General features: G+C 42.4%; 1 protein-coding gene across 1 annotated transcript; it reads left to right on the top strand.

The window, feature by feature from the left end:
• Positions 1-281: 281 nt before the first annotated feature.
• LOC109761621 (pentatricopeptide repeat-containing protein At1g51965, mitochondrial) lies at positions 282-5,312 on the top strand. Its single transcript, XM_020320432.4, has 3 exons — positions 282-1,084; positions 2,489-4,192; positions 4,976-5,312. The coding sequence occupies exons 1-2, from the start codon at positions 377-379 to the stop codon at positions 3,692-3,694; spliced, it is 1,914 nt and encodes a 637-aa protein (XP_020176021.1). The 5' UTR covers positions 282-376; the 3' UTR covers positions 3,695-4,192; positions 4,976-5,312.
• The last annotated feature ends 6,137 nt before the right edge of the window (positions 5,313-11,449 follow it).

Here is an 11,449-nt window from a genome sequence, read left to right as displayed (position 1 = left end):
CCGCGCACGCCGACGCCGACTCCACCGACGCCGGAGGCCGACCCCGCCGAGTGATGCGTTGCGTACACGTCCAGACTTGTGGCGTTTTTTTGTACGCGGACTATTTATCCGATCGCCGAACTATGGCCTGTGATGATCGCCGGATTTGTGGCGTTTTTTATGAATGGGAACGACCAAATTTAAAATTGCCGCGTCTTAGAGGCAGCGCCTGGAGGCGTGACTGGGAGCTAGGTCGCCCGAGGACCAATCTAGGGCCGGTTCGCTTCCAGGCCGCTCTTTTTAGGCGCAGAAGGGGCCGAACGGCTCGAGAAGCTCTTAGACCCAGACGCCGGCACACTCGGGAACCGGAAGGCCGGAAGCCCCACCAGACGCCCAAATGCCCCGCCGCCTCGGGACGACCTACTCCGGCCGGATCGCAGCCGCGACGCCGTCCCCCTCCGGCCCCTCCATCACCGTCACCGTATCCCCGACTCCTCCCCCGACGCCGCTCGACCCCCGCGGTTACCCGCTCCCCCGCCGCCACCTTATCTGCGCCGCCGCCGGCATCCTCCGTTTTCCCGCCTCTCCCACCCCGCTGGTCGACCTCGCAGACTACCTCCGCGACCGCCGCCTCACGCTCACCGCCTCCGAGGCCTCTGAGATAGTCAAGGCCCTCTCCCCCGACCCCGCCCTTGCTCTCGCCTTTTTCCGCTTCGCCCCCGCTTCCCTCCCGGGCTTCCGTCACGACGCCTTCTCATACAACCGCATCCTGGCGCTCCTCTTCCGCACCAGGGCGGACCCAAGCGAGGCTCTGCGTATCGTCTCGGAGATGGAGCGGGACGGCGTGGCCGGCAACATCTCCACGGTGAATTTGCTGGTTGGAATGGGCGGAGGAGGCGTGGAGGTGACCAAGTGCCTGGAGCTGGCCATGAAGTGGGGGTTGAGGCTTAATGGCTACACCTACAAGTGCATTCTGCAGGCTCATTTGAGGAGCAGGGAGGTGTCCAAGGGGTTCGAAGTCTATGAGGAAATGCGCAGAAAGGGGTACAGGCTGGATATATTTGCGTATAACATGCTGCTTGATGCCCTTGCCAAGTCTGGAATGGTATGACAATGGGCGCACTTGACATATTTTTAGATGGTACTTCTATTTGCAGTTAGGAGTTTGTATTTTTTTCATGGTCTTCGCATGTTTTGCTGTGATTGTTTGACCTACAATTGTTATGAGGCCCTTGGATTTAAGAATGAGAAGGCTTGAGGGGAGTTTTCATTTGACAAAGTGCTTTTATGGGATGAAATTGGTAATACCTATTAACTAGACTGTGAGCGGCTAGTAAAGATGATTTTGCAATACCAGAGGGATTTTGTTAGTGCTGTAATTGATGCTATTTGATCAAGACGTCAGTTGAGCATTTTTATTAGATTGTGATAACCGCAAAAGCTTATTATGTAAGCGTTGATACTAGCCATTCTGGAGGTAGATGGTACTCCTTCTGCCCCAAGATACATCCATTTCTGCGACAAGTAATTCGGGCCAGTGGGAGTACTAGTTAATGTTGGACTTCCGGAGTCTGCATACCTCGCTGGAATAATTGGAACCTCTTCTGGAGAACCTGTAGTTCTCATTGCAACCACTGAAGCTTTTTCACCTTGATGGTCATGTAACCAACATATGATGTGTACATACACAAGCAAAGCTGTCATTAATACTAGAACAGTGTCAGTGTGTCATCGCAATGATGTCATGTCCCTGATTACAAATAAAAAAACTTGGTATACTGAACTATGTCTGTGGTATGCCGTCCAAACCTTTTGCAGTAGCTTCCTTTTTTTTTTCAATTCACTAACTCACCTTGAGCTCAGTTTTTGAACTGTGATGTGGTTATTTTATTTCTGCTGTAGTAAATTAGCCACAAAACTAGGCAAAAGCACATCAAACTAACACTAAAATAGGCAAAAGCTGTTGAGACAAACAGGATCACCGTGATCTACCATAATGCTAATCGCAGCCTCAAAGCATTTAGTATGGGGGTTCTAGGAGCATGGCTACGTGCCTGATATTGTTGTAGCCTGACTCAGTTGAGAGTCTGAGATTGCCAGATGCAATAAATCTTTGGCCTCACTTAATATGCTGTTGAGAATGGCTTCCATTGTTGAACAATAATGCGTAATGGTTACACTATGCACACCCTGAGTTGGATACCATAATATCACCTCATGTAGCACTGGTATTTCAGCTTTCCGATGATCCATCTCTATCGATCAGGTGCCAGGATCAATTTCAAGAAGCTTGCATATCTGTGAAATGTTAACTTTTTTGGTAGTGAATGTAAACATGAAGTTGTGTTGTTTGTCTCAGTGTTTAATGCTCACCATGTCATAAAAACTAGCCTAGGGCATCCCATCGTCCGTAGATTATAATATTTGACATATAACACATCTTGATATGCACATCTCATTAGGATTGCCATTTCTCAATTTTCGCAGCTGATATTTGTTATTTAAGCAGGTTGACCAAGCTTACCAAGTCTTTGAAGATATGAAACAAAAGTACTGTGAGCCGGATGCGTACACATATACTATACTAATTAGAATGTCTGGGAGGGCTGGGAAGACTTCTAAATTTCTCTCATTTTTTGATGAAATGGTATCAAAAGGATGTGCTCTTAACCTTATTGCTTATAATACTCTTATTGAGGCTCTTGGTAAGAACAAGATGGTGGACAAGCTAATCTTTGTACTTTCCAAAATGATCGAGAGCGACTGCCAGCCCAATCAATTCACATATAGCATTACATTGGATATTCTGGCAACAGAAGGACAACTGCACAGACTAAATGAGGTTCTGGATATCTGTGATAGATATATGAACAAATCAATTTATTCTTATTTGGTCAAGTCACTTAGCAAATCTGGGCATGTAAGTGAGGCACATAATGTATTCTGTCAGATGTGGAACTCCTATGAAACCGGAGACATGGATGCTTTCGTATCAATGCTTGAGGTGTTATGCAATTCAGGAAAAACATTAGAGGCTATTGATCTCCTACATATGATGCCTGCAAAAGGGGTTGCTACTGATGTTAGCATGTACAATATGGTCTTTTCAGCCCTTGGAAAGCTCAAACAGGTCTCTTTCATAACCAGTCTCTTTGACAAGATGAAAGCTAACGGGATTGCTCCGGATCTTTTTACCTACAACATTGTGATATCAAGCTATGGTAGAGTTGGCTTAGTTGGTAAAGCATCTGGATTGTTTGAAGAAATGAACGCTAGCAGTTGTAAACCTGATGTCATCACTTACAATTCTTTGATAAACTGTCTTGGGAAAAACAGAGATCTTGATGAAGCCCACATGCTTTTCAAAGAGATGCAGGAGAAGGGATATGATCCTGATGTCTTCACTTACAGCATACTGATTGAATGCTTTGGGAAATCTAATAAGGTTGATATGGCATGCAGCTTATTTGCTGACATGATTGCAGAGGGATGCATCCCTAATGTTGTAACTTATAACATCTTACTTGATTGTTTGGAGAGGCATGGGAAGACAGCAGAAGCTCATAAACATTATGAGACTATGAAGCAGCAAGGGTTAACTCCTGACTCGATAACTTACTCAATACTTGAGCGGTTGGAAACTAGATCTCAGCGAACAGTGCGAATACGAAAGCCAGCTCGGGCTACAAGTTGGGTTGTCAGTCCTCTAAGATGATGGTGGCAGGGATCTGCCCTGGTTCTTCAGCTTGTGTACCGGAGTCTGTCTACAATGTTGAATTGTATTTCAATGCTCCAATGATATCAAACTATGTGTTCAGTCACTATTGAAAATTTCTGGCTTTCTTCTTTTGAATGACAAGTTAGGGATCTTGGTCAGGCATAATACATGGTTACTTGGGTTGCAATCCTGAACAAATCATGAACCATATACTGGATAAGCTATTGTGTAAAATTCAAAATCAACAGTTCAAGAAGCAAGTATCCCTATTTCAAGTTCCTGCAGATATGTGGGTTCTTGCAATTAAGACTTACAGGGTATCCAACACGATGACTGCAAGTCTGTAATTTGGTTATCCTATGTTATGCAACTGAGACAGGTTAGACGAGTCATGACATCAAAAAGAGAGAACTTGGTGATTTTTTAGGTTGTTGGATTAAAGGATGCTTGTCATGGCAAAGTTCTGGTTGACATTGATGATACACTCCAAAACAGGTAAGAGTTCTACTGTGCCATGTTAACTACCTTTAAGATGTGAAGAAGATATCTTATAAATCTCAGAGGTCATATTTGTAGTCACGGTCTTACCTGATAACTATTTTATAATATTAATCGTCATTGTTTTTGGCATCCTGCAGTGCTACAGAATGCAGTCAATTTCACTTGAGTCGTGAATCCTTGATCCTTTCTGCTTTCTTGCTTCCTTCCCTATGTTTTGATGGCATTTGTGGTAACTTTGTAATGCATCCAGCACATGTAGCTTGAAAAACCATCTGATTGTTTTTGTGGAAGTCACACTTTGTTGCTGTTATCAAGATACATAATTCAAAACGTTCAAGGGGACATGGAATTATTAGCGATTCATCTCAGATTTAACCAGAAACAGGAGGATATCCAGTACGGCTCGACTTGATTGGAGATGAGAAGTAGGCTAGAAACTGAGGACATGAGCTTTTGAGGCCGAACTAGATAATTACTCATTGCTTGCCTGAAATACAGATACATGTCACTCTTATATAATGGATGTTTAGGCCCTTGATACCTAATACAGTTTGACTGAATAAACTTATCCTAGTAATACGGTTTGTTATCTGATTATTTCTCTATTCTTTTCTCTCTTGAATTCCTCTGTTGATATTGCTGTCCATGTCTTGTACATTGCTAGAGCATTAGGGCAATGAACCGACGTTTATAACATCCTAACTAAGCAACAGAAATTGTAGAAGTACATCATATGTACCAATAGACTAATTAACTTCCTGCACACATCTTTATTAGGCTGATCTTGCCTGCCAGCCTGGTGTCTTTATCAGTTTCTCTTCACTTGATGAGGAACAATAGACAAGTAAAAGAAGAAGAAGAAGAAGAAGAAGAAGAAGAAGAAGAAGAAGAAGAAGAAGAAGAGAAGTCACATCTGTTTGACTGCTTCTAGATACTTCTATTCTCCTTCATTATTAATTTTCTAGTGTTCTAGCTATAAGTAGAAGTTGAGGTGTGAAGGCGTTCCAAAGCTCTGTAAATAGAGGTCCTCACCTCTAGTTTGTGACCAGACTATGTACCCCACTATCTATATTGAACTTGATGTTCTTATCGAAGATCTTGGACTAGATTTGACGCACGATTCATGTTGCTTACAAATATACCACCGCTGAGTATTCCATATTTGTTTAGTATTCCAAATTTGTCTTGAATTTGGTTGAGTGGTATTCATCATACGCTAAGGGTGAAATCCAAGTAGGAATTTGTGCCATTCTCTAGGCAATATGGATTTGCTGAAATGGGCGCATTTCCAATAGATCATTTATTCATAATTTCTTGCAGTCATCTACAGGGCTACGACTTCAATCTGTATGTGGTCATCTCTGCGGCACGCGTGCTTATGGCCTTTGGGTGCAGCCGGTTAGAAACAGTTGTGCAGGTTTTATTTAACTAGTTCGGCTTGCGGCACTTGTAAATTATGTGGACTATCTATGTAATCTTGGGTTTGATCAGTTGTGGTCATGCCTTTATTTTTATTATTATCTGGTACGCGGTGATTTGAATTTGATTCATATCTAATAAAATGGTTGTGTGTATCATTCAATGGAGAGGTTTTTCAGAAGAAGAAAAAAGCGTAGGAGCACAAACGCTCAAGCTAGTAACCTACATATTTGTACGAATCCATTAATTATTTAAAGATGATGCAGTGTGTAGATGCAGTCATTTTATCTTTTATGGCAAGGCAACCTGTAAAATCAAGCATGGATTATACGTGTATCCACCGAAGTATGGAGTAGAACCTGAAGTATATTTCCATACCCAATTGTGCTTGAGTACAATCCAGCAGTGTTTTACTATCAACCAGACCAAGATACGTGGGGTTTGACCTCATGCTCCTGTTTGTTGGAGTGCGGGTGAGCGACGGAGGTGAAGTCCACGGTGATACCAAAGTCCTCTTAGAACTGAAGGAAAGGAGCCCCCATGAGCCGAGTTCCATTTTACTCCCTCTATACGGAAATATAGGTTGTTGGGGCCTTTGTTTCGACCGGATGAAAACCTGACAAATGACCTTAATACCCCCGTTCAAAATTTGAATCCTCGATCAATCCTCTTCTACCTCGATTGTCTTCCACCTACATAGACACAATCAAGTAATTAACACAATAACAGGAAATGAGCATATGAATAGCTTGTGAGGGACAAGTCTGAAGATTTCCATGAATAGCTTGAAAATTTTGGTCACTACATGGCCACTACACTACTCCATGTCACTACACTACTCAATTAATTTCCATCTATACTCCCAGGAGTACAAAATTTGGTCTATCAAGGCCTTTACTAAAATCATCAAAATTTGGTCTGTCAAGGCCTTCCTGATGTCTACCCTCAAGTGCTGAACATAGACAGTCACAGAAAAACAAAAGCTAGCCTTTATTTGAATAATTGGATCTCAATTGCCATGATGTTCCTTACTGCTCTACAATCTGGAGATCAACTTCAACTAACAGTATGCACACACCACAAACAGTTTATGTGATGAATGTAATGGCTCGATGATGCACTGATCAGTTTTGTGTGATATATGGATTTGTACTGAATTTATGAAAATTATGAATGCAACTTCACAAAATGGTCGGCCACGTGTCAGTTTTCAGTTTTGACAGCACTATAACATCTTGTCATTTTGACTCTCTCTCTCTCTCTCTCTCTCTCTCTCTCTCTCTCTCTCTCTCTCTCTCTCTCTCTCTCTCTCTGTGTGTGTGTGTGTAGCTTGCGGTTCCAAAATGGGACAACAGTATAACATCAAGAAAAACTCTTGCAAATTTTCAGTTTGCCTTGTAAAATTCAGATAAATTCAAGTACAGTAGTTACCTAACCTTGTGTTGCCTGAATTCCTAATGTATCCATCTTGCACCATTTAGGTAGCCTCTCCAAAATATTTGAAAAGTGAGTCATTACTTTAGTAATTCAAGACTTGAATGAGAATGCAGAAAGAATGCCTCAGTACAAACAGACTCACAATTTAGAGAATCTGAAATGTGAACATATGAAGTTAGATAAAAGCAAACAAACAGACTCATATAAAGAGATTTTGCATATTGAATAAAGAAACTCCTATATTAACTCTGTATTATTCTGAATTGCATATTATTCTCTTGCCTGCTTGCAACTGCTTGGTTGACACACAATTGCATGTAAAAGATGTTAATCGAGCATTTGAATAATTTGCAGGAGGCAAGTTCAAAGCAACAATAGAAGGAGTTCTCATGGATATCCAGACTCAACTATAGTCCACCTACAGAAGATGGAGATGAGATGATTGAAGATGCAGGAGTAGGAGATGAAAATTTTCAAGATGCAGGTACAGACTTGATCATTAGGTGAAGATGCAGTAGACTCCTGTTTTCTGAAAATGAACAGGAAGAGTACTCATGAATATTTTCAGTTAACTGATCATTTGATCATTTCATTTATTGTTGTAGTCCTAAATTTTGATCATTTATTGTTGTACTCCTAAAGTTTGATCATATTGATCATTTCATCATTTTTCCTTTGTGCTATTTCTTCGTGCAGGTGTTGAGCAAGCAGTTCAAAAAAGGGATAGCCTTGATGACAAGCAAAAATATGCTGCTTATGTTGCATTGCACACACTATGTATGAGTAGAGGGAAAAAGTTTAATAGAGATGATAAGAAGAACATTGTTGATTTCTTTGGAGTAGGTGTCTGGAATATACAAAGAATTTGGAAGAAAGCGATGAAGAAAATTGACAAGGTTTAGAGGTGGATGTTTCCAGTCAGAGAAAAGGAAACTGTGGAAGAAAGCCAAAGGACACCAATCTAGAGCAAATCCCGACCATCCCACTGAACAAGAGGTCTAGTATCAGATCACTAGCTTGGCAGCTAGGATGTAGCCCTACCACACTCCATAGAAAGTTCATGCTGAAGTTGATAAGTAGGCATACAAACTATGTGAAGCCAGTTCTGAAGGAAAAAAAAGAAGGATAGGATGAAATTTTCCTTGCCAATGCTCGATGAGACTACAATAGAAACTAGAAGGCCTAAATTCAAGACCATGCACAACATTGCTCATATTGACGAGAAATGGTTCTATATGACGAAGAAAAATAGGAACTATTATCCGCTTGATGAGGAGGAAGAGCCTATGAGAACAATACAAAGCGGCAACTATATTGGAAAGGTCACTAGTACAACGAGGTGCTACACACTACAAAAAAAATACACTTCCGTGATGATACGTGTTTGTCACAGTAGGTCACGTTTTCTGTCATGCATGTACATCCATGACGATTTTATGACAGAATCAAGATAGTCATACCTGTGCTGTCGTAGAAGTGTTCCATGGCAATACCAAAATTATCATCACGGAAGTGTTCCCTTCCATGACGATAAATGACGCGTCATGGAAGTGCTTTCGTCAAGGGTAACTGACACATGTCATTCACCTTAACGGGTCGCCGTTAAGCTATCGGGTCCAGTTTTGGATCCGATAACCCGTTAACAGCCCGAACCAATGGGGATTTTCCACGTGTAAAATTCTCATTGGCCGAAGGAAACACGTGTCAGCTCGTCATTGGGTCAGATAGGCGCCTATGATATGTCGACATGTGCGACGGCCCAACACTAGCCCATTTAGCTTACAAAGGCCGGCCCGTTTGACTTGGTCACAAGTTAGCGGGCCGCCCCATGAAAAGCTTTTTAATGGTCTGTTTGCATATAGCCCATTTTACGGCTCGGTAACTCACGGCCCGTTAGGGCCTTCCCGAAATCGGCCCAACATCGTCATGTGGGCTGTCGAATATAACACCAGCCCGTTTCACTTTTGGCCCATGTATGGCACACGACGTCTTTCGACCTATATGAGGACTTTCGTATCTTTAGGCCCTTTAGTGGCCCACGGTGACTCTGGGCGATAATGAACAGTAAATTTTTTTGTACCCATTAACGTCCCATGATTCACATGGGCCGTTTCCAGCCCGTGTTAGCTTTCGGCCTACTGACAGCCCATACGTTCTTGGGCTTCTTTCTGGCCCTCGTTTACTTCCGTCCCGTTACTAGCATGTTCCCCTAATGGGCCAAATTCGGCCCGTGGTTAGAATCAGCCCGTTTGTGGCCTGTTAACCTGTTGCGCCATTTCCAGCCCGTCCTATATTCTGGCCCATTAATGACCCGTTATGCCTGTGACAAATTAAGCCTTTGCTGTCTCTCGGCCTGTTAACGGCCCATTACCGTGCTAGCCCGATACGAATTACGCCCATTTACGGCCCATGTGGACTCATTTATTCGATGGCCCGAGGCCCACCGATTCTACGGCCCGTTGGAGGCCCATTTATCCGACAACCCGTAGGAGAGGCCCATGGATCCTATGGCATGTAGCAGGCTCAAGGTTACCACGGTCCGTATATGGCCCATGGTTGTTGCGACCACTAGCAAACCAGGGAAAAAGAAGACTAGTTTCTAAACAGTAATATAAAATGCACCACCATAAGTTTAGAAGCTCAGTTCATTTGACATGACTGCTACGTTTTCATGCTGTACTCTCCGATGGAGCACCATAACCTTCGCCTTCTTGTGTCCTAGGCTCCTGAACAACATAGCAAATATCTAATAGTCTAGTTTCAAAACCATGCATATCCTGACGACATCGAACAACGGTTGTCCTTGTTTCACAAAGGGTCTTTGTTAGGGAATGGACTTGTGTCTGGAGCTTAGATATAACATTGTTTTGAGCTTGCATATCTTGATCATGAGGCAGTTTGGACGAGATTGCCTTAACAACCAACCCAGTATTACACAGGAACGTGCTTTTGGCACTGTTAGTGGACAGGTACTGACCCACTACAGCAAGAGGTGACATTGCGGTTATAGTTGCCCCCTCACCTTGAGAAGGTGGCGGTTCCACCATTTTTTCCATAGCTTGCTGAAAAGTTGAGTTTTTACATTAGTAGTACCAGAACAGAAGATATTAAGGAGGCAGCAAAACCAAACAAAATAGCTTTGGTCTATATACAAAACTTATTTTGGTGAACCCGTGTAAAATATTAGTTGTATTTTACTGCAAAGTACATAATAAAACCAGGTTCCAAACATATGACCATGTACCATGGCTAATGTATTGTCTATTTCTTCACATTGTATTGACAGCTAAGGATAAAGAGACAAAGTTTATAATACGATAAGCATAGTATGACATCATTCATATCAGAAAACAACTGAGCATAGACAAACATGCAATTGTAACGTTCTATGGGCAAGTCCAGCACAGAACTAGATTACAGATCAAGATCAAAGGAACATCACTCCTCTCTTTTAAACCTTGTAAGGTGCAATGATACGCTAAGACAATTGTGTATAAAATTGAAAAGAGTAATAGACATTGGCTGCAAACCATGCAGTTCAATGCACAAGTCAGAGTAAGTAGTAGTTAAAAGGCATGAGGATTAAGGACTTACAATAGCGGCTTTGACTGGTGTACTCATGCCCTTCGTCTTGCTGGTGTGACAGTCCTTGAAGATTTCCACAACATTTGGTTCAGGTACTTTTTGGTCCTTGCGGGCTTTCCTCTGCATTTGGAACAAGTCAATATAGATATGATAATATGGCACAACGAAGAGTGAAACATCAGCTAATTACAAGAGCCTCGCAGTGTGCAATATAGCTACGAGATCCTGTCGTGTGTTGGAATTTCACTTTCGTACGGTTGGCCTTGTTCTTTGAACAGTTCACCTACAAGAAGATAGGTTTGTGAGGCACATGCGTAAATAGGAGTTCAACATGTGATCTGATCACACACACACACACACACACACACACACACACACATATATATAACGTACTTGATACTTTGGATCAGACCAGTGTTTAATGAGGCCTCTCCAGTCTTCATCCGATATATTTTCCACTGGAGATGTTTGGGCAAGTTCACTGTTAGCCTTGCCTTTAAAGTGAGTTTTCCTCAAGTTATACCGATACTGTCGCAGAGCAGACTTGAAAACATGGGTGCAAGATTGTCTGGTTGCATCATCTTGGCTATCCAACTTGACCCTCATCGGTTGAAAATTATGGTAGTCTCATTATCAGCAACCTAGAAAGTATGGGACAGGGCAAGATGATATTACTAGTTTCCATACATAACCATACTTACAGATAAATGGTCGAGGAAGGTGTTGAACTGGGTTCCGTCTTTTTCATTCCTGTACTGAATCCATGTTGGGAGGATACGTGCATGACACCTAACGGCAACCGCTGCCTCT

Source organism: Aegilops tauschii, chromosome 6, assembly GCF_002575655.3.
Source record: "Aegilops tauschii subsp. strangulata cultivar AL8/78 chromosome 6, Aet v6.0, whole genome shotgun sequence".
Classification (NCBI taxonomy): Eukaryota; Viridiplantae; Streptophyta; class Magnoliopsida; order Poales; family Poaceae; genus Aegilops; species Aegilops tauschii.
Note: the sequence above shows the minus strand (reverse complement) of the source record. Positions and strands in the feature narration are given on the sequence as shown.

Coding starts and splice junctions, on each gene's coding strand:
- LOC109761621 (XM_020320432.4), top strand. CDS start 377: ATGCCCCGCCGCCTCGGGACGACCTACTCCGGCCGGATCGCAGCCGCG. Junction 1,085..2,488: donor CCCTTGCCAAGTCTGGAATG/GTATGACAATGG, acceptor TTATTTAAGCAG/GTTGACCAAGCTTACCAAGT.